Below are 26,711 nucleotides of genomic sequence, written 5' to 3' on the forward strand. Positions count from 1 at the left end.
GCACCCACGCTGAGCGTGTGGACTAATTTGCGCAGTTTGTGTGCTTCCGCAGCAGTACAAAAGAACGTGTAGACACAAGGCAAAATGTTGTAGAGTGTAAAAATAACATTTCACATATCCCAGACAGTAGCTTACCTGAGGACTTGTGTAAAATTTTCGTACCACTTTGCAGGGATGAAGACGGTCACGAAGCGCGCCCCCCCACCCCTATAAATGGCACATCCCTGAGCGCATCTTCATTGTCCTTCTAGCTATAGCAGATTGAGGTGTATTGCCTTTACTGCTGTAGTGACCAAAAGGAAAGTAATCGGCATGGCTTCCATGGCTGTTGTTGGTTCATTAGCCTCTGTACCACCACAAACCTGCTACCACCTCACCAAGGGCCTGCAGAGAGAGATATATGGGTGAGGATATAGAGAGCGAGGAGGAAGAGAATGAAGTGGAGGAACTCCACACTAGGAGCACTCGCCGGGAGTCGTGGGTGCGGTGGTTGTTTTCCGTTTATGGGAACGTACCAAAAGCACGTACAAACCTGGTGAGGTGTAACCAGTGTGAGGTGGTGCTGAGTCGCGGGAGACCTGGTGCGTACAGCTTTGGTACGACAACCATGAAGCAACACCTCACTTCATGCCACACTGCGGACATTCGCAAGGCGGTGCCATGTGAAGAGCGTAGTCGATGGAGTTCCTCCACAGCATCCTCCGAGACCGATCCTCCCACCACAAGAGACACTCCTGTGGGGGAGCGCCTCCCTCCAGCTGCCTCACAAGTCATTCGCAATACTGTTGATCCTTACCTTTCAAAAGGTGACAATAGTGTGTATGTATTGTGACGTAGTACTCTGCAGGGGGAGAGTTTTCAAAGTGCTTTTGAGGCTACGGTCACGGAGCACCAGAAGATCTGCTCCTTACGTAAGTGAAGCTCACCCTATAGCTTTCTCTGTCCACTTGCCCTTTCTTATCACCATGGCTGGTGTCCCTTCCTTACCCTTCCTTTGGCCTCCTCTCCTATTGTGTCGTGTGCTGAGAACCAATAAACGTGAACACAACAAAAATTACAGAAAAGGCTCTTTTCAGAGCCGCCTTTCTCAGTTTAACAATAGAACTATGAATTTGTAGACCCCCTGCGAAGTTATGGAAAAGTGTCCGTTGCCACCGTTATGGCGTGATCCAACGCCACCTCACCTTCCTGGAGAATCTGTAGGGCCTCCGCCCTCTTGTCGTCCGGTAGGAAGTCTAGCAGGGGAGCTATCTTGAACCAAAGCTCCCTATCGTAATGGGCCACAATCGCTAAGGCATTGGCCGCCTTAATCGTCGTCGCCGCCGACGCGATGACTCGTCGTCCCATGGAGTCCAACTTCTTGCCCTTGCTGTCCGGCGGGGAAGTGGAAGTTGAAGCCGCCGCACCCGCCACTTTCTTCTTGGCTGCTGCCGAGACGACCGAGTCCGGCGTGGGCTGGGCCCTGAGGCACAAGGGGGCGGCATTGGGGACCCGGTACTTCTTCTCGTACCTGTCCCTTTTGGCGGGTGTCGTGGAAGGGTTCTTCAGGATAGCCAGTCCCTCGTCCCAGATGTCGTCGAGCAACGGTACCACAAGGACCGTCTTTCTCTTGGCCTCTCGTCGTTGGTAAAGAAAACCTTCCTTTTTCTGTTCCTGAGGGCAGAGCTGGAAGAGGTTGGATGCCCTGGCTATCATGGCGTGGAAAGAGCCAATTTCATCGGGAGGAGAGGCCCGAGGGGGGGGAGGGGGGTGATGACGGAATGTCCGTTGTATCATCGCCGCCGTCATCGTCCGTCGCCGTATCATCCCGAGGGTCCGGCGAGGGGAATGAGGGGTCCACAGGCCTCGTGGGCACGAAGGGCGGTACGGGGTGGACTCTCCTCCGCTTGTTCGGAGGGCTTCCCGACAGTCCTGGTTCTGGATCCTCCGTCGGGGTCCGTGGTAACCTCGTCCTTATCTCAGTACATAAGGATTGGATCGCCAACAAAATGGCCACCGAGCTATCCTGGGGCTCGGGCAATGGCTGCGACGGACGGGATAGCTGCTCCACTGGGCCCTCGTCGTCGCTATCTTCGATCACATCAGCAAGAACCTTCCCCTGGGATCGAACCTTCTCGAACCTCTCGTTGAGGCCTTTCACGGTTTCCACCGGATCCTGAGAGGCTGAATCCGAGTCCGTAATGGCCACCGCCGCCCCCCCCCCCCCCCACTTTTTCCACCTGGGTCATCACGGGGGTCTTAACAATGGTCTGGAAAGAGGATTCCCTCTGCGGTGGCAGGGAAACTCTGGGCCCCGAGGCCGCCTCCACTGGCGTAGCCTCTGCCGGCTTCGCCAGGGCCCATGCGACAACCTTGATAGAGGCCTTTGCCGGGTGGATCAAGGCCCTCACCACCTTAGGTGCATCCTGGGCTTTCGCTTTGGGGGGGGGGGGGGGGGGGAGGGTCATCGCCTTGCTCCCCTCGGCTCCCTTTGAGATCGACCGGAGCCTCTCCAGAAGCTTACCCGGGTTCTCGGACTTCCTCTTCCCCGAACCAGAGCGCTGGCTCGTGGTTGATCGTGCCGGGGAAGTCGCGCCCTGCCTGGCAGCCGAAGAGCCCGACCTTTTGGCACTCCCGGTGCCCGCGGACTCGCGGTGCTTGGCCTTCTGTTGGGCCCCCTGTCGCCGGGGCGGCCTCACAGGACTGACCGCTCAGACTTTTTCTTCGCCTTATCGCCTGCTGTGCCCTTCTCCAGCCAGGCGGCAACGACAATTTTGTTTGGTCCCTTCCGACAGGTTCTTGCAGAGCGCACAGTCCTTCTCCACGTGCGTCTTGTCCTCATGAAGGCAGTAGAGACATCTCGAATGCTCGTCCTCCTTGAAAACATTTTGCAATCCGCATCTCGGGCAGCTCCTGAACAGCTTGGATCCGGGCGTCGAGCTTCCCTTGTCCTGGGCCATGTCCGTTGAGGTAGGCCACAGATCTTCTGGAATCCTCCAAGAAGCGTAAAGACGAAAACTTCACCCTTGAGGGGCGTTGAGAATTCTGAAACGGGTCCCCGTTGTCGGAAGTAGAAACGGTGGAGCTTGAGGCTCGATTAAACCGAAAGAATGAGAAAATCTCCTGAAAAAGCGCGAAAACACAGTAAAAGCTCGAGAGCTAAAGCACGAGGACTCCCAACACTTGAACATGCGGTTAAAATCTGAGGATGGCTGCCAGGAGAGGGGATTAGGGAGAGGGCAGTCATTGGCTGGGGGCAGTATGACCCAGAGATCAGTGATTGGTTACTTCTAAGAAAGACAGATCAGAAACGAAACTGATACTGATTTTTTCTTTACCGAGGATTCCCAGCCTGACGACGGGGAATATTCATGAGCATGTGAATCCATGCCAGACCCCATGCTGGAGAAATAATATGTACTTCAAGATTTCCAAAAAATTATGTGAAAGATTACAAACCGTTAGAATACGCCAATAGGTATCTAACTGGCCAAGAGGATATAACAATGACACAAATAAATGGATATGACAGATTTGTAGGAACAAATGCACAGTAAGAATCCACCTACAGGTATCTAACTATTGTTAAAAATCGGAAGGAAGGCAACAAACATAACATTAATCAGAAAGATGAAGGAAACAGTATATAACTACGACACAAATAAATTAATATCACAGATCTGTAGAAACAAATGCAGTTACAATACGCCTACAGGTATGTAACTGTTAAAAATCCGCAGGAAGGCAACAAACATACATTACTCAGAAAGATGAAGGAAACACTCAAAGGAAACAAGGAAGTAGTTAATACCGTAACAAAAGAAGGTTTTTTTTTTAATCCGACAAGGAGTTGTTTTCCTCAGACCCAAGGATTAGAAACGCAAACACAGAAACTAAGCACAATGCACAGTACACTGGTTTGTAAACTAAATATGAGGGTAAAAAAAAAAAAGTTAAACTGTCTATTATGCAATCTATTAAGTTTTCATAAAAAGCAAAGACTAACATACCTTTTTCTTTTATCACAGAAATTAAAAAAGGGATACTTCCGGCAAGTACGAAAAGCATTTTAAAAATATATGTGGATTCTGAACAAAGTAAGAAGTAAGTTTATTTGGCAGTCATTTTCTACATATGCGAACCTACACTTCTAATCTATGGTAGTAATATGCTGCAGTGGCTGGAGACTGGCCCTTGCATCTTCAGTGTCTAATCTACGACCTACACCTTACGACCAATGTACAAAGAGTATTCTTCCTAGCCACAACCATTGCTGCATATCGAAACCATGGTCCTTGTGAAGTAGCTACTTATAAATGTACTGTTGGGACCATTGTCTGCAGCCATGCAGCCAAGACATTAGGGCGTGCACACAACTAGCGGATTACACCACTCCCATATTCACTTATAACTCCACTGCTTATGACTTCAGTCTTGGGTGCATGGCCTTCGGGCATGCAGTCAAGACTCTGGGTCCTGGCCAGAAACACCACAGCATATCGGGACCATTATGCCTTCTCATTTCACTACATACACAATTGGTTTTGGGAGCATGGCCTTTGGCCATGCTCCCAAATGCTATGCCCTCCCCACAACCATCTTAATGATATTGCGTAATAGAAGTGTACCAATAGCTGTGATATGTTGCAGTAGTTTGTAGCCACAGGCTACAGACGTGAATTTGAGGCCATAGAATTATCAATGTATGGGTGTACAGTATATAAAATGCAATTGCTTACAACTGCAGTTCTTATTACTTTGTTCAAATACCCTGCATCCTGGCCACTACTACCATACCATATGACATCCATTGCGGCATATAAGTACACCACATACAAATGTGCTTTTGGGGGAATGGCCTTCAGCCATGCACCCATGATTGCAGCCCCTCCCACAGCCGCCTGACTGATGCACAACCACACCATATCACACCCATTGTGCCTTGTAAGTACACTACATACAACTGTTCTGTTTGGTGCATTGCCTGCGGCCATGCACTCATGACTGCAGACCCTCCCCACAGCCACTGGACTGATGTTGAATACTAGGGGTGTCTCTGTAGCTCTGAAATGCTTCATTGTTTGTGGGCAGGGCCTAAAATCTTAGGTGTATGTTCATACATTTCAATGTATGGTTGTGAAGTGGCTTATAACTGCAGTGCTTACAAGTTTCCTTTTGGGTGCATGCTTGGGTGTATGGCATACAGCCTGCAACCATGCCCCCAAAAGTACACATCTTGGCCAAAACCACCACATTAGATAAAACCAATGTGTGCTTTTAAGTGAAGAGGTTATAGCTTTGTTGTTCGGTGCATGGCCTTCGCATGGCACACACTCCCCACAACCAGTCAATCGATACACATTACTATGGGTGTATCCATGGGTGTGACATGCTGCAGTGTGTGTGGCCAGGGCCTAGAGTTTTTGAAGTAAGGCATTCGGCCTTCAGCCAACAGCCATGCATCCAAGACTCTAGGCCCTGGCCACAACCAACGTAGCATGTGACACCCATGGTGGCGTACTAATGAATACAACACCCATAGGAAAAAGTAATGCAATTACGGCATGTTGGCAATTTCAATGTTCCCTAACACCACATGTGTCCTTGCAACAGTTACAAGTTGCCTGTGCACTGCACGGACTGAAATACTGCCCTTATTGGAACCCTCATTTTCTGTGCGTACAAGGTGGCCATAGAAAATACATCATGAAGAGGTTCTAACTTAGTTATTGGGTGCATGGCCTTCGGTCATGCACCCAAGAGTGCAGGGTCTCCCCACAACCACGTGAGTGATGTGTGGTAGTGGGGGTTTTCCTATAAGTGTGGTATCCTTCACTGCTTCTGGCCAGAGCTTTCACTCCTAGCTGTATGTCCATAGATATTACATGGGATGGGTGTGCTGTGGCTTGCACGTCCAGTACTTACAACTTTGTTGTAAGACTGCACACACTCCCTACAACTTAGCAATCGATACGCAATACTACGGGTGTATCCATGGGTGTGACATGCTGCGGTGGTTGTGGCCAGGGCCTACAGCCTTGGAAGTAAGGCCTTTGGCATTCGGCCGACAGCCATGCATCCAAGACTCTAGGCCCTGGCCACAAGCACTGTAGCATGTCACACCCAAGGCGGCGTACTAATGAATATAATAATACCCATAGGAAAAAGTATTGCAATTATGTCATGTTGTCAATTTCAATGTTCGCTACCACTACGCGTCTCCTTACAACAGTAACAAGTTTCCTGTGCACTGCATGGACTGAAATGACATGCATTACTTACCGTAAAAGCATTTCTGATGATTGTATCTGCTTAGATTCACATGCTGTGCATATGGTCCGACATCCAGTGGTAACCGCGGAGTATTGCATCTGGTCTTTCGGGAGACCGAAAGGGGACGTCGGCATAGGCACGTCTGAAACACTATCCCTATCGTGACGTGTGTAGTACCGAAAATTCCTCACGCGCCGAGGTCCCTCCAATTGTATTTTTTCTGCCATGAGGGAGCCCCAAGGCTATAGTGAGTGAGTACATGAAGAGAGAAAGTAGTAAGAAGTCTATGTTCCTTCCACCCTGAGCGGGGAGGCAGGGAGGGCGCATGTGAATCTAAGCAGATACAATCATCAGAAATGCTTTTACGGTAAGTAATGCATGTCTTCTGATGCTTGTTAATCTGCTTAGAATCACATGCTGTGCATAGACTAGCGAGCAGTAACCAAAGTTGGAGGTGGGTTGTGAGAAGGAACAGTAGAAAAAAGATGTCTTCGTACTGCTTGTCCCACCTGAGAATCAGACCTAGAATGAGTGTCTAGGCAATAGTGTTTTGTAAAGGTGTGTACAGAACTCCAGGTTGCCGCTTTGCAAATGGACTCTTGGGGAACATTTGCAATGAATGCTATGGATGCCCCAGTGCCTCGAGTAGAATGTGCTCTAGGCTTGAAGGGCAGTTCTCTCTTTGCAAGAGAGAAACAGTGTGATGCATTTGACAATCCACCTTGATATTGCTGATTTAGAGACAGGGTCCCCTTCTCTACCAGCTGCCACTGAAACAAAGAATTGTTTAGTTTTCCTCAGTGGTTTAGTTCTATCCATGTAGAACATGACTGCCCTGCGCACATCTAGTGCGTGAAGGCCTCTTTCGGCCATGTTAGTAGGTCTCTGGAAGAACGTGGGTAGTTCGATTGACTGGTTCACATAGAATTTCGAAATTAATTTCGGCGCAAATCTGGGATGTGTGCGCAGAACTAACTTCTCTTTGTGGACTGTAACAAAGGGGTCCAAAAACGAGAGGGCCTGTAGTTCGCTAACTCTTCTGATAGAAGTGATAGCTACCAGAAAGGCTGTCTTGTAGGTCAGGTCTTTCAGACTAGCTTTATGCATAGGCTCAAAAGGGGGTCCCATGAGCCTAGTTAAAACCACATTTAGGTCCCACCCAGGGGCTGGGTGAGTGATGGGGGGATACATTCTTTTAACCCCTTCCATAAAGGCTTTAATCACAGGTATTTTCCACCACAACACCTTCTGCTGTGACGTGGTGTAGGCTGACAACGCCGCTAGGTGAACCTTTAAGGAATTGAAGACTAACCCAGAGTCCAACAAATGGGTTAGATATAACACAATGTGTGAAGGCGAGCAATCAGTGGGATTGACGCCTTTGGAACTGCACCAGATGACAAAACGTTTCCATTTGCTGGCATAGAAATAACGTGTGTTAGGCTTTCTTGCCTCCCTTAGTATGTCCATGCATCTTTGAGGGAGTTGCAGATGTCCAAACTCTAAGACCTCAGGAGCCAGGCTGCTAAGTTCAGAGTTTGTGGGCATGGGTGCAGAGTCTCCCCCCTGTCCTGAGACAACACATTGTACGGGCAGGGCAGCTTGACTGGTGGGGAGAGGGACATTTCCATCAGGTGCGCGAACCAAGGTTGGCGGGCCCACATGGGAGCCACCAGAATCATGGTGACTGGTTCCTGGTGCATCTTGTGTACTATCTTGTTCAGAAGGGGAGTCGGGGGGAAAAGTGTAGACAATTTTCCCCGACCAAGTTATCCATAGACCGTTCCCTTTGGATCGGTTCTAGGGGTACCTGGAGGCGTAATCTTGGCATTGGGCGTTCTCCTGAGTAGCGAACAGGTCGATCTCTGGAAACCCCCATTCTGCGAAGACGTTGGATACAATGTCTTCATGCAGTCGCCATTCGTACTCTTCAGGCAGAGGAAAATCTCTGCTGAGTACATCTGCCAGAAGATTGATTTTCCCTGGAACATGTTGGGATATCAGGAACATCTTGTGTTTGAGAGCCCATATCCAAATGTTCTGGGACAGCTTATAGCCCTGGAGAGTGAGTGGCCCCCCTTTTTGTTCAGGTAATACATTGCTGTTGTGCTGTCGGTTAAGACCAGCACTGTCTTCCCTTGCAGTTGCACCTGAAAGGCTTTCAATGCTTTGAACACTGCTAGTAGCTCCAGTAGGTTTATATGGTTGGACGCTACCTGAAGGGACCACACTCCGTGCGCTGTCTGTTGAAGCAGGGGAGTCCCCCACCCCTGTGAGAGATGCGTCTGTCGTGAGAGTGGCTTCCACTGCAGGGGTGGTGAAGGGTTTCCCCTTCAAGAGGTTCTTCCTTGACCACCACTGCAGAGAGAGAACAAGGGCTGGCGAGACAACTAACAGATCTTCCCATTGTCCGCTGGCCTGACACCACTGGCTGTTGAGCCACTCTTGCATGGGACGCATGCGCAGCCGCGCGTGGGAAACCAAGTATATGCATGATGCTATCATTCCTAGCAAACGCATAGCTTTGCATACCGTCACCTCTCGACTGACTACATACTGAGGAACCTGAGAGAGCATGTTCTGAACCCTCTCGCTGGAAGGGAAGACTAGACCATCTTCCGTACGAATTAGAGCCCCCAGGAACTGTTTTACTTGGCTGGGGACTAAGCTGGATTTCTTTTCGTTGATAGAAAATCCCAGGCTGAACAGTAGGTCTACTGTTCTTTGGGTTTTCGAAAAACAAACGTTGAACGAGTCCCCGTGATGAGCCAATCGTCAAGGTAAGCGTAAACTGGAACTGAAAGTCTGCGCAGGTGTGCCGCTGCCACTGCCAGGACCTTGGTGAACACCCTTGGCGCCGAGGCTATGCTGAAGGGGAGTACCTTGAACTGGTAGTGTTTGTCCTGAATCGCGAACCTTAGGAATTTTCTGTGCGCTGGCAGCATTGAAATATGAAAGTATGCATCTTTCATATCCAATGTTATCATGAAGTCCCCTTGTTTTAGCAATGGGATCACCTCTTGCAGTGTTACCATGCGAAACCTCTGGGGCTTTATGAACTTGTTCGCTGGGCGCAGGACTAGAACAGGACGCATGGTGAGATCCTTTTTGGGTGCAAGGAAGTACACTGAATAGATACCCTCGTTTACCTGAAGAATCGGGACGGCTTCTATGGCGTCCTTTCCCAGCAGCGCTTCCACCTCTTGGATCAGGGTCTGCAGATATTCCGGTGAAAGGCGTCGATGTTTCCGCGGTCTGAACTGTGGAAGTTGGGCGAATTCCACGCAGTAACCGTGGGTGACCGTCTTTAAGACCCACTGGTCTGAAGTTATCCCCTCCCATGCCTTGAGGAAAGATGTTAATCGCCCCCCGACCGGGGAGACATGGGAGGGAACCTGGACTTGGTGGTGATTTCTGACCCGAAGTTGACGCTCCTCTGGAATTGGAGCCTCTGCCTCTATTTTTTCCGCGCGTCAGACCACTCTGGGGAAGTAAGTGGGGCTTGCAGCCGGTTGACTGGAGTTGAAGTTGCCCGTGCCGAAATTGTTTTGAGCGGCGCGGGCTTGTCCTCGAAAGGACCGCAGAGAATTACTGCCCCTCTGAAGAGGGTTTCTGGGAAATTTGGTGCAGCGACTTAATAGTCTTGTGCTCCTTCTTGGCTGTCTCCAACGCCTCGTCTACCGCCTTCCCGAAGAGGTTGGCCTCTTTGATGGGTTTGTTGATAATGGATGCCTGGGTCTCAGGCCTGAAGCCTGACGTGCGCAGCCACGCGTGCCTCTTTAGGAGAGTACCCTGTGCGAGAGACCTGCCTGCTGTCTCTGCGGTGTCCAGGGTATTCTTTACCACATTCTGATTGGCAAGTTTGCCCTCCGAGACAAAGGCGAGAAGCTTGGCTCTGGTTGGTTCCGGAACCTCTTGAAGGCCTTCCTAGAGTAGGTTCCATTGGGCGTCGACGTAGCTTGCTAGTAACGTCGTGTTATTGGCAATCCGGACGGTATAGGCCGCCGTCGACGTAACTTGTTTGCCTAAGGCATACAACCTTTTGGACTCCTTGTCCGGGGGTGACTCTCCCGTGGCAAGGGGAACCCCTGCTCTCTTGCGAGTGTTGGTCACCACCAGCGAGTCTGGGATTGCGTGTGCTTTGATATAAAGCAGGTCGGTGGGGGAGGGTCGAAAAATTTTTTCGACCCTTGCGTTCACAGCCCTAGTCTGAGCGGGTGGGAGTAAGGAAGGGGCCAGCCGTCTCTTTACAGAGCTCAAGAGAGGGATAGACTGGTTTGCAGGAGGCTTTTCATTAATAATGTCATCCGCGAAATCTTGTTCGGGCAAGGCTTCAAGCGTGGCAATTTTAAAGAATTCCGCTGCTTTTTTCAACATGTTGTTGAAAGCCATTTGATCATCCACCGGGGAAGCTTGTCGAATCGGGTGGATGGGGGAGAGTCGAGGCAAACGATATCAGAGTTGTGATCGTCATGCCGGGTGTCCTCCCAGTTGTCCGTTGCTCTTTGATCTTCCCCATAGTTGTCCAGAACAGAAGACTCCTTCTTCTGTATAGATGTCTCTATACATGTGTTAGGACAGTTTTTCTGAAGTCCAGTTCAGGGCCTAGTAAAACCATTCAACTGAGGCAGTACAAGACTCCACTCTTAGTATAAGACTGTACCACCTGAGTACATGGTAGCGTAGGCAGAGCAGCCAGGCTTATCTTAGGAGGGAGAGAGGGCAGTAGATACAGTACAAGTGAAAATTGTAATACAAATGATCCAAAGAAACACTGAAACACTATGTATTATAAAAATAAAGGATTTATTTAAATACAAGTAGGCCCAGATAAATCTAGGGGTTAAGTAAATACTGAAACATTATATGAAATCACAATATAAAACACAACACTATACTTGAAAGTACACAGACCCAAGTATAGACCTTATTTGGAACACCTAACAGTAGTTCTAGGGAAGTCAAAAACTTGTTATACACATTTAGTATAGGCCAAGCCTATTCTTTGGGAGCAAAAGACCAATGGTTACTTTTAGATTACTTTTGGTAATACAAGGACAGTAGGCCCTTCCAGTTGTACAGTGACTCTTGGAACAAATCACATAAACAGTCAACTGGACAATATACTTTTGGTGAATAGTGAAACACTTATTCTAGGTGCAGTAAAAACCTATAACTACTTTTGTCATAACACACAGTTATACCAGGTGAGCAAAACCTAATGGATGTAATATATCATTACAGATGCTTTGGAAATCAGGGAACCCCAGATTGAGGTAAGCAATAACTCTTGTAACTTGTTTTGGATGGCACACAGCTAACACAAGGTAAGTAAAACCCAATGTCACACTTTACTGAATAGATATTCTAGGTAGGCAACAACCTAATGTAGACTTATTAAAGACAGGCTAGCAGCATGTCAGGGGAAGCAAGACCCAGTTGGAGGACACTCATACAGTTATCCTAACAGGACTAACCTGGTGATACCAACAGTTGGAGGACACTCATACAATTACCCTTCAGGAATAATCTGGTGAAACAAACACATTACTTTTGTAAAGCGGGACAACCTAATCACAGGAGAGTAAAATACCTTCACATCTACTTTCTTTTAGACTGGCAAAACAGTGGCTAAGGAAGGAAAGATGTTAACCATACTTTTAAGAATAGTGCATCACACATCCAAGACCAGTAAGAACATTTGTAACTGTTCACTCCTAGAATTACAGTTACCAACCAACTCTTTACAAGTAAGTAAAAACACTTGATTTCTTTTCTAGGCAGAAGTCCCAATCCCTTCAAAGTCTTTTCCCTTAGAGCATGAGTGTTCTCAGTGGCAGAAGGGGGGTCACTAGGACTAGTGACCAACAGGCAGTGTTAGAATAAGTTCTTTAGTAACAAAAGTCAGAGTTTCCTGAGGAAAACTGGCAAACAAGTGAGTACTTTTACTTCTAGGGTTAGAAGAGGGTCCAGGGGCTTCACAGAAGACACCCCAGCAGGATTCTAGCAGTGGGACTGGGTGTACTGGACGAGGGACCTCCAAATCACAGAAAACACCCCAGGACTACACAGAAATCCCAACAGGCTTATGGTAAGTATATACCCAAGCCAACACAGTACCTCAGCAATGAAGAAGAGATTGCAGCAGGAGAACTTCAGGGACTGCAGCCAAATACCCGGTCACTGGATTCCTTGTCCTGGAGACTGAACACAAGACCTCAGAAGGGACTTTGCAGCAGGGATCGATGAAGAAGGCTCTAGGCAAGATTTCTCTCGCGGCTGAATGCGGTTCTGCGGGTTTGGCGCCTTTTCAAGGGGCACAGAAGAAGACAGAAAATCGCGGTTGAATTCTCGTCGTTTAAAAGGTCAAGCACTCTTGTGAGGGGACTTTTTGGACTCGATTCGTGTCTCTGGAGATAGACCAAGATGCCCACGAAGTTTCAGCGAGATTCGGAATTCGGAAGACCATTCACCGCACAGTGGCAGGAGGTCCCAGGGTATTGGGGTATTGCAAGAACGAAAGGTCGCAGCAACCCGTGGGATGGCTCAAAATGCAGGTCGTCTTCAGTCTAGTGGGTCTCACCAGGCTCTGGGTTCGGGTCGTCGTTTTCGGAGACCCCAGGTCGATCGGAAGGAAGGGCTGCAGCAGGCTCCGGTTACAAAGCAGGCTCTCCGGCCGCTGGAAATCATTCCCGCCGCTTTTCCTTCGTCATCCTCTTCGGTTTTCGGTTCCAGTGGTCGACATGACTTCAGCTTCCAGTATTTATCAGGAACTGCAACACAACCTCTGCATTCTCTCCCCGCATTTCACAAGAAAGGGGCGTTTGGCTGTCCAATCAGGACAGCCAACCCCCCACTGGGATTTGGCCCAGTTGAAGGAAGACCTAAGACAAAGGAGGGGGAAGTTTGGGACCCCTCCCCCACTTCCTGCGCTTACAGACTGACTGGAGCCTGGGCGGGGTGTCCAGGGGACTCCCGCCAAAGACAAAACTCAAACAAAGGATTTTCCCGCCCTGGATGTCAGGGGAAGGAACAAGAAACGACAAGAAACACTAAAATGGCAGAAAAAGAAGACGGGGGCCATTTTGGTACAAATGAGCACCCTTAGGTGCCTTTACTGCAGCTGCGATTACAGCACGCGGTAAAGGTGCACCAAATTAGTAAAAGGTATCACTGCCACCAGCCATTAAAGGTAAGCTTGTCACTGTAACAGAATTGTTACAGTTTAAATGTGAAAAGGGGATACATTGTATCTCCCCAGCACTCCACATAAGGTGGGGTGTGCTGGTTTCACAGAATAAAATGTAAAAGGGATCCAAAGATCCTTTCTACCCTTGGGAACTGTAGTTCACTCAAGGTTAGCACAAGAAAGTTAAATGGGCAGCCCCTAGGGCAACCCAGCAACAACAGGCACTTATTGCCAATAAGTTGTTAGACATGATAACTTTAAAAAGACACTATGGAGAGTCCTAAAAATGACACCCATAAAAAGAGTTAAAGACAGGTGAGTGTGGAAAAAGGTTCCCACTCACTGAGGTATTAATGGAAAATATCTCACTAGAAAAGCAAAAAGTTCTGGAGTTGAACCAGGCAAGGAAGATTTACCAGCCCTGTGCAAATCTTACCTAACAACATGTCCATCTGGACATCTTCTTGATAGTCAACTTGGTGTTGGACATCTTGTGTTTGAGGGTTAGGGTCTACCCATGTCCAACTGGGGTCCTTCCTCTCCGACATCTTTTCCACCTGTGGTGTCCCCCAGGGATCTAATCTCTCTCCCTGGCTGTTGAACCAGTATCTGGCACTGCTTGCCCACCGCATCGCCGCTCTCTGCCCCAACTTTCAGTGCTATGCGGACGATACCCAGCTCATTTTCAGGCTACCCTCGGCCTCCTCCACTCCTTCCCTCATCTCTGACTGTCTGCTATCCAGGAATGGTGTGCCGCCAATGACCTCTGCCTTAATGCCAGTAAGACTGAGATTCTACTCATCGGCACACCCACTCCCTCCTTCCCTGCAGCTCTCTGGCCAGCCTCTCTTGGCCCTCTTCCTGCTCCTACCTGCAAGGCAAAAAACCTCGTGGTCATCTTCGACTCCACACTCTCCTTCTCTCCTCATATATCTGACGTCTCTAAGAAGTCACACTACCAACTGCACCTCCTCAGAGGTATTCTTCCCTTCCTCTCCTTCCCCCAGAAGCTCACTGTCTCCCAAGCTCTGGTTCTCTCAAAGCTGGACTACTGTAACAGCCTTTATCTTAATCTGCCTGCATCCACTCTACGCCCTCTGCAACTCATCCAGAACAGGACTGCGAGACTTGTCCTTGGCCTCAAGCCCAGGGACCGTATCTCTCCAGGACTGAAATCTCTACACTGGCTCCCAGTAGCTGCGAGGATTAAGTTCAAAACCCTCTGCATTGTCCACAAGGCCTGCTAGGGCCTGGGGCCTGAATACCTTCAACTCTCTCTTCCTAAATATCTTCCTTCCCGAGCCCTTCGATCATCCGTCTCCAACTCCCTCAGGGTCAGCCGCTTCTCGAAGCAACGAGCTGGGGGTAGATCTCTCTCTGCGGCAGGGGCCTCCCTCTGGAACAGCCTTCCTGCCTCCCTGAAACTTGAGGAGAACCACCTCAGGTTCCAGAAGCACCTCAACACCTTCCTCTTTGCTTCTGCTTTCTCTCTCCCTCTCCCCTGCTAAATTCTTCACTAAACTGCACTGAATCTGCAACTGGGCCACTCTCACCGACCTCGGTACTGGGCCCAGCCACTCTCCACTTGCACTGCCTCCCTGGCAACCACTGCACTGCGGGACTGTCTCTGCATCCCTACAGCCCCCCCTCCCAGCACTTGTCTGCACTTAACTTGCACTTGCCACCAGCTGGCCCTATTTTATTTATTTTATACTACTTACCTTGTACTGCACTTCCCCCCTCCCCCTCCCCTTCCCCTTGCACTTTTTCCCTTCCCCTTACCCCTGCACTTTCTCGATCTACATGACACCTGGCCTAGTAGGATCGTTGTCTGTCTTCCCCTTGTTCCCCCCTCCCTGCCTCGTCGCGCCTTGAAACACTTGTGTATAGAAGCGTTACAAATGCCATGTCATATCATACCCGAGCTTTTTTCGGCGGAGGTTGATCAGAAGCCCTGAAAAACTGCTCCAGCCGATCCATACACCCCTCGAATTGCTCCGTGGTCCACTTGGATGACCCAAATGGACCTAGCTGAGTAGGAACCGTGTTCTCCGTCCTAAGGCGTTGAGAGGATCTCCTCAGGGTGCTTGAGAGGGGTACCCGGCTTTCTTCGTAAGAGTTTTCAGGATCGTCTTCCCAATCAGTGGAAAACTTTTCGGCGAATTGGCCCATAACTGTGGGCGGAACCGGTACTAGGCCCACCACCGTAGCGATCCTATTGATGCTCTTACGGATAGTCACCGAATCTTCGGGAGACAACGACTCCGATGATGTGTCGGCAGTGAAAATGTCTTCTGCGGCTCCAGAAGGGCCAGCGGATGGCTTCTCGGGTAGAGGCCTACTCTTAGTTTTCAGGCCTGTACGGGCCTTGGAAACCTTGGAATCCATCGAAGTTTCTTGTTCTGAAACTTCGGCGCATGTAGTTTGGGGAGTAGCGCCCTTGTTATGTTTCTTATGCCCAGTCGTCATGCGCTGCTGCGGATGCGGGGAAGGCTTCGGATCAGACCGATCCGTGGGTGCCGCCGAAGTTTCCGGCGGACCCGTTGGCGCTTTCACCTTCTTCGACGAAGTCGTCGAGGTGGGCGCTTGGGTTGTAAGCTTTGTGCGGTGCGATTGTACGCCCCTGTCACCGGGTGTGGTCCCTGTAGCAAGACCGCAGTCAAGCCTGGAAGGGCGGGGACGAGCGTGGCGGCCCTAGAATAGTCCGCCTCAAGGTCTAACGTCCGCGTTGGACGTTTGGTCATCCGATGTACGTCACTTTCGGCTGCTGTCGCGGCAGTGGAGGGAGGCTCCACGCGTGACATTCCGTATGCGGCCCACCGCTTCAACCGGCGCTCCTTATGGGTTTAAGGAGATTACACGCCGAACACCGCTTTTTTCGCCGTGCTCTAGGGGAGACAAGCATTACACGACATGTGCTCGTCTTTCCACGGATATCTGACCCTATACACAGGGCAGAATCTAAATGGAGTCCTTTCCATAGCAGAAGGGAAGGGTGACCAGACCAAAAAGGAAAGCAGTGGAAAAGAGGAAAGACATAACAACAGTATGGCAAACCCCAAGCCCACTCTCCCTACTGTGTAGGCCGGCCAGAAGGCCCGACAATGTGGAAGTCCGAACGCCGGATTTTAGGCACCGGAACCCACAGCCGTAGACTATTCCCCCGTAGTCTTCGTCGAAGATGTTCTTGATGGGCGAAGTGACTTAACGGGGAATAACCGACAATTCGGTAAGATAAACAATGTCTCATGAAGAGCTCCGCTATAGGGCGACCAGTTATCTGGGCGGAAAAAAACAATCTGAGGGACCTTGGCACGTGAGGGATTTTGGGTACTACACGTCACAATAGGGATAGTATTTCAGACACGCCTATGCCGACGTCCCCTTTCGGTCGCCTGAAAGACAAGATGCAATACTCCGCGGTTACCACTGGATGTCGGACCATATGCACAGTATGTGATTCTAAGCAGATTAACAAGCATCAGAAGCTACCGTTATTAAACCCCTCATTTTCTGCGCGTACAAAATGGCCATAGAAAATAAATCGTGAAGACCGACCCCCACAACAAATGCATTGATCACCCATGTCTTGCTTTCTGAACCTGTCCCAACGCTCTGTGACACAGCAAAAGAGTTTTATAAATATAGCATGTGTACGCTGGTTGTTGCTCCGCTATCGGCGGATCCAAGATGTTGGGCGCAGCCAAACAATCTGATGCAGAACACGTCTCGCAGCAGCCCATCGGCAGAGACGTTGCATGTCTGCGGTCATGACGCGAGCCCATTAGCCAATCGTTATCTTGTCAACGGAGCGAACAGGAAAGTGTGACCGTGGAGCGTACATAGATATCACTATTTTTTGAGACATACTTTTTGGTCGTTTTAAAGAAAAATACTGCACGGATTGTCACCAAATTTACAAAAGCAAGCTTTCTGGACTAAGCCCCTATACCTGCCGCAAATTTCGTGAAAATCCGTCCAGTGGTTTGACCTGTAGCCGTGCGCAAAGTTTTTCCCCCATTCAGTCATTGGGGAAAAAAATTACATTTTGGAACCCCCCTCCCCAGACCAAACATCACCGAACTTTGCAAAAAAAATTCAGAGTGGGCAATATACTTTTTTTTGCAAAGTTTGGTGAGGATTCGTCCAGGGGGAGCGGAGTTATAAGCCGCCCAAAAAGTGCGCTTCCTATGGAAACAGCAAGTTAACCATAACGACACGGCCACTACTGTGGCCGTGTAATATATAATTGAAAAGCTGCAAATCCTGCTTCGCGTTTGGCACGTGAATTCGGGAGAAAAAACATTTTGGGCTCAACAAGGAGCACCTGCACAGCCATGGTCCATTGCGTCTGACACAGAAAGGGTCGGACAGGGAGCACAGGGAAAGAGCTGAACGGAGGCATGACCATTTGCATTCCTGCTCTGATATGAGATGGAAACTCCTACATTCTGTTGCTTTGCAGCAGGCTGCAGTCCATTTCCTGTTCTGTGAAACCTCCCTAAGTACAACTCAAGTACTGTCTGCTGGGTTTGCTGCCTGCCTTTTTGGATTTCCTGTGGGTCGTTTTGCGTGGCATACGAGGGAATACGAGGGAGCACATTGAAGACTCGAACGTGTGGAAGGATCCTGCCGACTGGAGGACGTCTTAGGCTGATACACCAGATCCTGCCTGACTTCCTAAGAACTAGGTTCCTTCCGGAGCGGAGGCTCCACTTCCTGCAAGGGAACGCCCCTTTCTGCCTCCTCAAGTGGACTGCTCGCACCGCACGCGCACCGCCAAGTACAACTCAAGTACTGTTTGCTGCCTGCCTTTTTGGATTTCCTGTGGGTCGTTTTGCGTGGAATACGAGGGAATACGAGGGAGCACATTGAAGACTCGAACGTGTGGAAGGATCCTGCCGACTGGAGGACGTCTTAGGCTGATACACCAGATCCTGCCTGACTTCCTAAGAACTAGGTGACTTTCTAAAAAAAAAAAACATCCTATTCTGGAGACATGGCACCTACCACCCTGGCTTAGTAAGAGGGCGGCATAGGGTGTAGGTGTGCACAGTGCACACAGTGGGCACAGTGCGCACAGGGAGCACACCGCTTAACAACCTGTGGAGTTGTGTTGTTTGTATAGAGTGTGGACCTGCACGGACTTGAAGTGCGTTGTTCGTATCAACCTGACACAAAGTTGTTTGCTTTTTACTTAGGTTCCTTCCGGAGCGGAGGCTCCGCCTCCTGCAAGGGAACGCCCCTTTCTGCCTCCTCAAGTGGACTGCTCCCAGCGCACCGCGCGCGCACCGCCAAGTACAACTCAAGTACTGTTTGCTGTTCGCGGTGCGCTGGGAGTGGGGAACTGGGAGACTGGGAGAGCACGTCCCAGAGTTTGTGGGTTGAACACCTCTCCTTAAATGACTTGTGCCTGTAGGTGTGGGGGTTGTGCGATTATAAGAAAACCGTGAGATTTAATCATTATCGCACTTGGCACTAATCTGCCTAGTTTGGGAGGTTAACCCATTCATTTAGAGGTTAACACTCCTGAATTGCTAAAAAATAGACCAAGGTTAATACTCCGGCTTGTGATCTATCATTATTTTGAATAAGACTTGTGATCCTTGCTGCATGCAAAACTATGTCTTCTCGACTACGGAGTGGGCTAAAGGAAACCATTATCACTCCGAAAATACGTACCAATGAGGCCACAATGAAAAAATTGGATGATATGTATGGAAATAAAAAGTCTATTGCACCGAATAGTGATAATACGAATGATAATCTAACGCATGAAATCAGTGTCATTAATAAGCATGGGAACCTTGTCAATCCAAATACAACAAGGAGAAGTTTCTTAAGTGTTCCAGAGTTAGAAACTATGAACAATCACGCCTTGGGTAGTATGGAAGACACTAATATAGGGCCACCATCTGACATTTCGATCCTGGCTCCTGCTGTACTAATGGAATTGGAGAAGCGGATCGTAATGTCTGACGGCCCGTCAACACCAGTGACAGCACGGCTGATTGGCAAACACCAAGTACATCTTCATTGTGATATCCCATGTAACTTGGTATCAGAATCTGTCAATTCTTATAATCTAGAAAATTCAGCCTCCGATCGGGTCCCTATAGATTTGCATAATGATGGCCCTTCCCAATTAAAAAGGGGAGTGGTATGTTCTTCACCTGATATGCGAGAATCCACTCACAACAAACAATTGAAGACTGAAATACACGAGAATTTTCAACCTAAATCTACTTCTGATGTGGAGGATCTCCTGAGCTTTGAAGCCTCCTACCCCATAATGTCAAGGATTCTTAACTTACTTGACAAGGGTCACGAGTATACGCATTACGAACTCCGCGATATAAAAACAGCGCTGCTCAGCATATCCTCCAAACTCAACAAATTGGAGGGTTATATCTTTGCTGAGAATTACAAAAAGGAGAAAGGATGTTACTCACCTAGTATTCCGTGTAGATGCACTGTTACAACGGCATCTCAAACAGAGAATTATAGTAGACAGCCACAGGATCTTTCCAAAGAGAATGGGGGGGATCCAGTTTATAGCTTTCCCTCGACTTTTGCCCAGATAGTGAATGTACCAAAAAACGCGGATATGATACAAATTTATTCACATGCGCAGCTTTGCCAAATGGTAAAGCTGAACTCAGAGAAAATTGATCAACTAACTTTATTCAATCAGCCTAATGATGTGATAATAGAACCAAATGGATTAAATCAGCTGATTGAACCGAATAATGTCTCTGGGCAATCACCTGACAGTCTATCCGACCTAATAGAACTAATAAAAGAGGAACAGGTGCAGGAGGGCGAGAATTTGGTACCACCCCACAAGAGGCACACACTGAGCCGCAAGGGTTAAAACAATTCCTATCACGTAAACAAAAACGATTGCATATTCGTGCAATAAATAGATTAAACGCAAGAAATGAGAAAATACTGGATAAACAAAACCTTAAACAAAAACAAAAAAAAGTAAAAAATTATGATCAAAATGCTAACCTGGATCCAAAATTGAATGCTAAGGGGAAAGGAATTGAGGAGAACATTGATGCCTCTGCTGGCAATATAGACCTAGATACAATGATTGATATGGATGAACTTACCATTGCAAGTCGTCTAGCATTGCAACTTCAATTGAATGCTGCTCCCAACAATGAATTAATCCAAGTATCTGTGACTGATAAATCTATCTCAGCCAAACAGAAGGAATTTGCGGCTTCACTGTCCTCCTCTCAACAATCGCTGTTATCAGCATTCTACAAACCCATTCCCAATAAGAAAACAACCTAACGGACTACTATGGGAGTAGACTCATCAGAATACAATAGGTTACCATTGGGAAAGCACAATGACAGTCATACCCCCACAAATGCAAGCTGACCAAAACTGCATACCGTACTTGGAGGGGTTGACATCAAATACAATAAAAAACGTATCCCCAGTGCAATTGGAGGAAGACAGAACAACAAAGCAGTGGGAGCCACAGCACTTGACTGGGCCTGGAAAAAAAAACATAACTCAAAGTTATCCATTGGCTAATCAAGTTGAGGAAGAGGTGGTACGGAAAAAATCTTTCATTACGGAGATCTCTATCGAGGAAGAAATCTCCGCAAAGCCAATATCAACTATTTTGGGCTGGATTAGTAACCCTGAAATTAATGGGGATCAAGATCTGAACAGATCATTTATATTACACACCTTTAAAAAAATCCCCGCACTAAGAACACTGGTATCAAATGACATTATATGGATTACTCTTCCATCCATAAAAAATCATAGGATGGTCTTAGAACTTCAATCCCCAATAATTGCTGAATTAATTTGGAATCATAGACGAGAGCTAAAAATGTTGGGACTGGCAGTATTCCAAATTCCTACCATTGATGAAGCTAAAATCTTTAATGAGGTAATTCCTTTAACCATTATAAGTAAAAACAATCATGCATCTATGGACAAGGTAAATAATTTAACGGATAAGGCAGTCTTGGCACAGTTGGTTGCTATTTCCGCTGTATCTAAAGATTGGTCACGGCTACCGACAATATTGGGGAATCGAAAGGAGGAAACAACCATAGACCACTCGTAGTAGCAAAAAGCTCCTTCGAGTGATATCATGGAATTCATGTGGCCTGAAAAACTTAAAAATGTGGGCAACTAGATATGCCCCGCATGAGTTTGTTGATATTGTGTTATGCCAGGAAACCATGGCTCTTAAACCATTCGAAATCAGAGGCTTTACAGCATACTCAAAACCTGCAACACGAGTACATAGAGGGAGACCATCAGGGGGGATCTCCATTTTGGTAAACACTGCTCTGATGTACTCCCTGTTATCAACCGTTATAACTACATCCTATATTGCAATTGTAATTAAGACAGGACTATCTTCTATGGACTATGTTTTAATAGTATCAGTATACTTTAACCCATTAGGTACCGCAGTGGACTCTTTACTGAAAGATCTGGATACCCTGCTTGATGAAGTTTTCTGTAAGTGGTCTAAAGTAAAAATAATCATAGGAGGAGATTTTAATTCAAATTGTATTGAAACTCCTCTAAATGAAACTCAAATTAATGTACAAAGTCAACCGCTGACCTCAAGGAGACGGGGAACACGCTTAAATCAATTCTTTAAACGTTGGAATATAGACATCTTACCCTTTACTATAAAAGGAAAAGTGACCACATGGTCCCGAAACAACAGATCCTCATGTATTGATTACATTGCGGTATCTGGGGAACTATCATCTGATTGCAAGGGGGTAGAGATCGCGACGATTGAATTGAGTGACCATTGTATTTTATATGCAGCTTTTCAATTAATGATTCCAAAATTGCCATTAGACCCATTTAGCATATTTATATTGGAAGATCGACCATGTGCTTCCCTACGATGGAATACTAAAACCTGTAAAAACTTAAATGTAACCATCAAGATGTTAATATATTGCGACAGAAATAATCATGATTTACAAACAATTGTTTTAACGATCAGACAAATTTCACTAATTATTACAATAGCGCTCACATATTTAGTATTTCAAAAAACTAAAGAAACAACAAAATCGCCGGTAGTCGCCTTAATGGCTACCAGAATTGCAATTCTAAAGAAACAAAAGAAAAATGAAATCTTGCAATTAAATGGAATGTGTCTAGCTAACAGTGAATATCATAAACAGAAACGAAAAGTACTTAATAAATATGGCAATCGTATAAAAAATTATAAAATTTACCTTCATAACTCAATGACCCAAACAAAGATAGCCGCATTGTGCAAAAATGACAGGCGTTCTATATGGGCACTCTTAAGGAGTAACGACTTGCATCAAACGGTGAATCAAAGCTCTAGTATAAGTGCCGAAATATGGATACAATATTACAAAAAAAAATTTGCTTTACCGGAAAGATTTAAAGCACTTGCTGACAATTTTACCAACAAATTGCTGAATGAATTTGAGGGTTGGTCACTTGAGGATATCACATGGGCACTTGGAAAATTGAACAAATCAAGAGCGCCTGGTCCAGATTGCATTCCACCATGTGCTTTGAAAGAAAACGTCCAGTTATGGGCTCCGATATTAAAAACTCAATTTGACGAGATTATTCGCTCTTCTATTATTCCTCCATCCTGGCTTCAATCGATTATAGTTCCAATTCACAAAAAAGGTGATAAAACAAATCCAAGCAATTTTCGCCCGATTGCCTTGATGGATGCAAGTGTCAAGACCTTAGCTATCTTGTTGTTACAACAGCTGAAGGCGGTTATTAAACAACTGGACATTTTATCGATATTTCAGATTGGTTTTCGCGTCGGAATGGGAACTGCTTTAAATGCAACTGTTTTGGCGCACCTAATTGCACAAACAAATACTCCGAACACGGGTCCATTATATATGGCATCCGTGGATTTAACAGCAGCTTTCGACTGTGTAATTAGGACTCTTCTCTGGGCAAAGATGGATGAAATGGGGTTTCCGCCTCATTTAATTGCAATGATGGCCAAATTGCATTATAACACCTCATATTTGGTCCGAATTAATAGTTCTGGTTCAACAACAGTCCCGATTACTACAGAAGTGGGGGTCAAGCAGGGGTGCAACTTGGCAGCTACCCTGTTTAACCTATACATCTCTGATATTGAGGCAATATGGAACTCGGAATTAAGCTATCCAGCAAGACTGGCACATTTGCGTATCCAATGGATTGCATTTGCAGATGATGTCCTAATTTTTGATCGAACCCCTTATGGCCTACAAAGGAAACTGGAAATATTTGCAGCATATCTTTTTAAAAACAACCTTACATGTAACGTCGAGAAGTCAAGTATCTTCATACTAAAAAATTTAAAAAAGAAATTTCTCAAAATGCAATGGTCAATAAATACGATCCATATGCCCATTGCACTAAATATGAGATATCTGGGGTATGATGTTATTGACTCACCTTCTAGAAAAACGTGGTTTGCAAACTTAAATGCAAAAAAAAATGTTCTAGCGACTCAAATACGGATGGTTTTTGTAAAGCATTGTAAATTTTCAATGGAACCACTTTTGCAATTCTATATGCTGAAAGTGGAAGCAATTCTACTTTATGGATTGGATTTATGTCTATGTAATATAGACTCAATATTAGATCAAATCCAAGGGCAATTGTGGAAAGCGACTTTGAGATTGCCAAAATCACTCCCAAATTGTATTTTACGACAGGAGTTAGGAATCTCTGCTCTATCAACCAGGTTCCATTGGCGACAGCTAACAAATTACGGAAAGATGATCTTTCCACAGCAACAGTCATTGTATGGGGAATTTCTAATCATGATTGGGAAACGAGTACCTAAATCGTTGTTGAAGTTCTCAGAATGTATGATAAAAAAACTGGCCGAATGTGGTTTGAAACCAATAGATTTAGAACTTCGTATGGGACATGTAAAGAAACGCTTATACGAGCAGGATTGGTTACTAACAATAGAAGATATGCAAGAAAAAAAATTATATTCTGAAGCGGCAAAATTTGCAACAGCAAGACTGCCTCGCAAATCTTATTTGATTAAATTCCCGGCGAACAAACAGACACTCCTACCTGAGATTTAAACTCAATCTGTTTCACACCTTTGAGAAAACCATTAAATGGGATAAAAACTCTAATGTTGGACTCAAACCATGGTGTAGATTTTGTGAGGGTAAAATCTGGATAGAAAATCTGAAACACCTTACAGTATACTGTGAACACTTTGAAACCTTGCGATATACGTTAATCGGTCCACAGGTTCAAGGTATGACTCAGGAAGCAAGGGAATGGTGTTGGAAAAAATTCATGTGGGGATACTCAACGAAAGTAATTGTTTTATTGTGCGCATTTCTCGAAAAACTGGAACTTGAATTAGATGAGAAAGAAAATATGAAATAATTCTTAACGTTGAATTTGTTAATAGTTTAAACGTATGAGAAAAGTACAAACTTGCTTTATCCATTAGTAAGTTAAACGCATGAGAAAAGTATGAATTTGTTTTATCCACTTGGATTTATTCTATAACACGCATTATGATGTGTAAATGATGATTTCAAATTAACATAATGTGAATTTAAATTAATTTTCTATGCAATGATTTTAATAACTGAACTTGACGATGTTGTAAATGTTTGTTAATCAAACTTTAAAAACAACTTTTAATAAAAAAAATAAAAAAAAACGCCCTAAAGTATACACTTAAAGAGGAAAGGGGGCGTGACATAAGAGTATTGTTGTGTTGTACTGTGTGTTTTCTGTGTTTCCCACCTTTCTCTCCCACTCATCACCCCTCAACCCCCCCTTACAATTTGTTCCTAGAGCTCTGCAGTCAAAGTCCTGCAAGTAGCACATTAAAAATCTCATAAAATATGAGATTAGTTCACACATGATAATCACAACTAATTAATGCAATTATATTACAATGGCATACTCACATGCCCACTTTGTTAGATAAAACATGTTCAAATATTCTTCTGCGCATAACACTATTAATGAAACAACTGATTCCTGCCGACAACAAGATAAACCCAATTTTCATTCATATGTCTTACCAGAGTCAACGAAGGCCTTCACTGGATGTCCATTAACTTTACAGTTAATGTATAGCATCACTACCTGCCCAAAGCTCTCTGGGGCTTCTTCCATTGCAATGGTCATGTTCTCCTCAATATTCTGTTGCCTGAATCAAGTCATAAAAGATACACGGCAAAATGAGACCAAATCTCACAGCAGAGAGTAGAATACATCACAAATACAATAGGGAGAAATTAAATGGACTCTGAAGCGAGAAAAACGTACTATCACAGAAAATAAAAAATCAGCAAATTAAGGAAAACCATTTCCATGACATGAATCACAGGCGGCAGCTCTTCAGCACCTATACAAGACCAACCAATGTGGTCTTCAAATACTGTTATTTTATTCTATGGGGTGATAGGACACAGAATATGTAAATGAGAGTGTGAAGAAAGAAAAACATACTAGCGTGTAATCCTAGTTCTTCATAGGAGTTGTCATTAAATTAATAAACAGGTGCATGAACGGTGAACACTTAACACAAAGAAAAATCTTACTAATATCGGTCTTTTTTATGCTTTTTTGTTATTTTGTATAACCGGTTTGTAACATATTTAACCTCCTAAAAAGCACAACACTGCCCTTTTTACATTTCAATCAATGTTTGTTTATTTCGGATAGATAGAAAGAATCTATCCATAAAATGGCACATAAAACAACATAATACACATTAAAAAAAAGTAAGAAAATACATCAGTAAATATCACAGTAACAGGAGCATTCGTAGTTGATGTATCCAGGTTAGTCAATAAATAGTCTAGACATTACATCACCAAATATTAATATAGTGGATCAGAGTAGATTGGGTATGAATACAATGTTTAAAATACAATACAATTCATAAATGATGACAGGATTGACCAATAAGTGGAGGCTAAAGCTAAACTAAGACACACCAAGACATTTCCTCCTAATCAGTGTTTGTCTTATAAAAGATTATGTAGACCAGCCAACTAGTGGAGTGTTTGCCCATAATAGGTGAAACAGGGCTGGCCGACATGGCATAAGGTTAGCCATTTAAAGAATAGGTTTCAGTATTCTATTGCGTATATCAGAGTAGACAGGACAAAAGATAAAATTAAGCAGCTCTTCATAAATCAGAAGGGGCAATGCTTCTAAGTGTGGATTGAAGACCACATTGCCGTAATTGCTCTCAGAGGAAAGCAATTAA

General features: G+C 45.9%; 1 protein-coding gene across 2 annotated transcripts in view; it reads right to left on the minus strand.

Annotated features, from left to right (window-relative positions):
* The window catches only part of LOC138472243 (protein DDI1 homolog 2-like), a 996,683-nt gene that overhangs the window by 540,539 nt on the left and 429,433 nt on the right, over positions 1-26,711 (minus strand). For both annotated transcript variants that reach the window (XM_069610322.1, XM_069610323.1), the window contains exon 5: positions 25,516-25,643. In XM_069610322.1, coding sequence (XP_069466423.1) covers positions 25,516-25,643 — 128 coding nt within the window. The remainder of the gene's footprint in view (positions 1-25,515; positions 25,644-26,711) is intronic.

Source organism: Ambystoma mexicanum, chromosome 8 (assembly GCF_040938575.1).
Source record: "Ambystoma mexicanum isolate Mex_15411 chromosome 8, UKY_AmexF1_1, whole genome shotgun sequence".
NCBI classification, from domain to species: Eukaryota; Metazoa; Chordata; class Amphibia; order Caudata; family Ambystomatidae; genus Ambystoma; species Ambystoma mexicanum.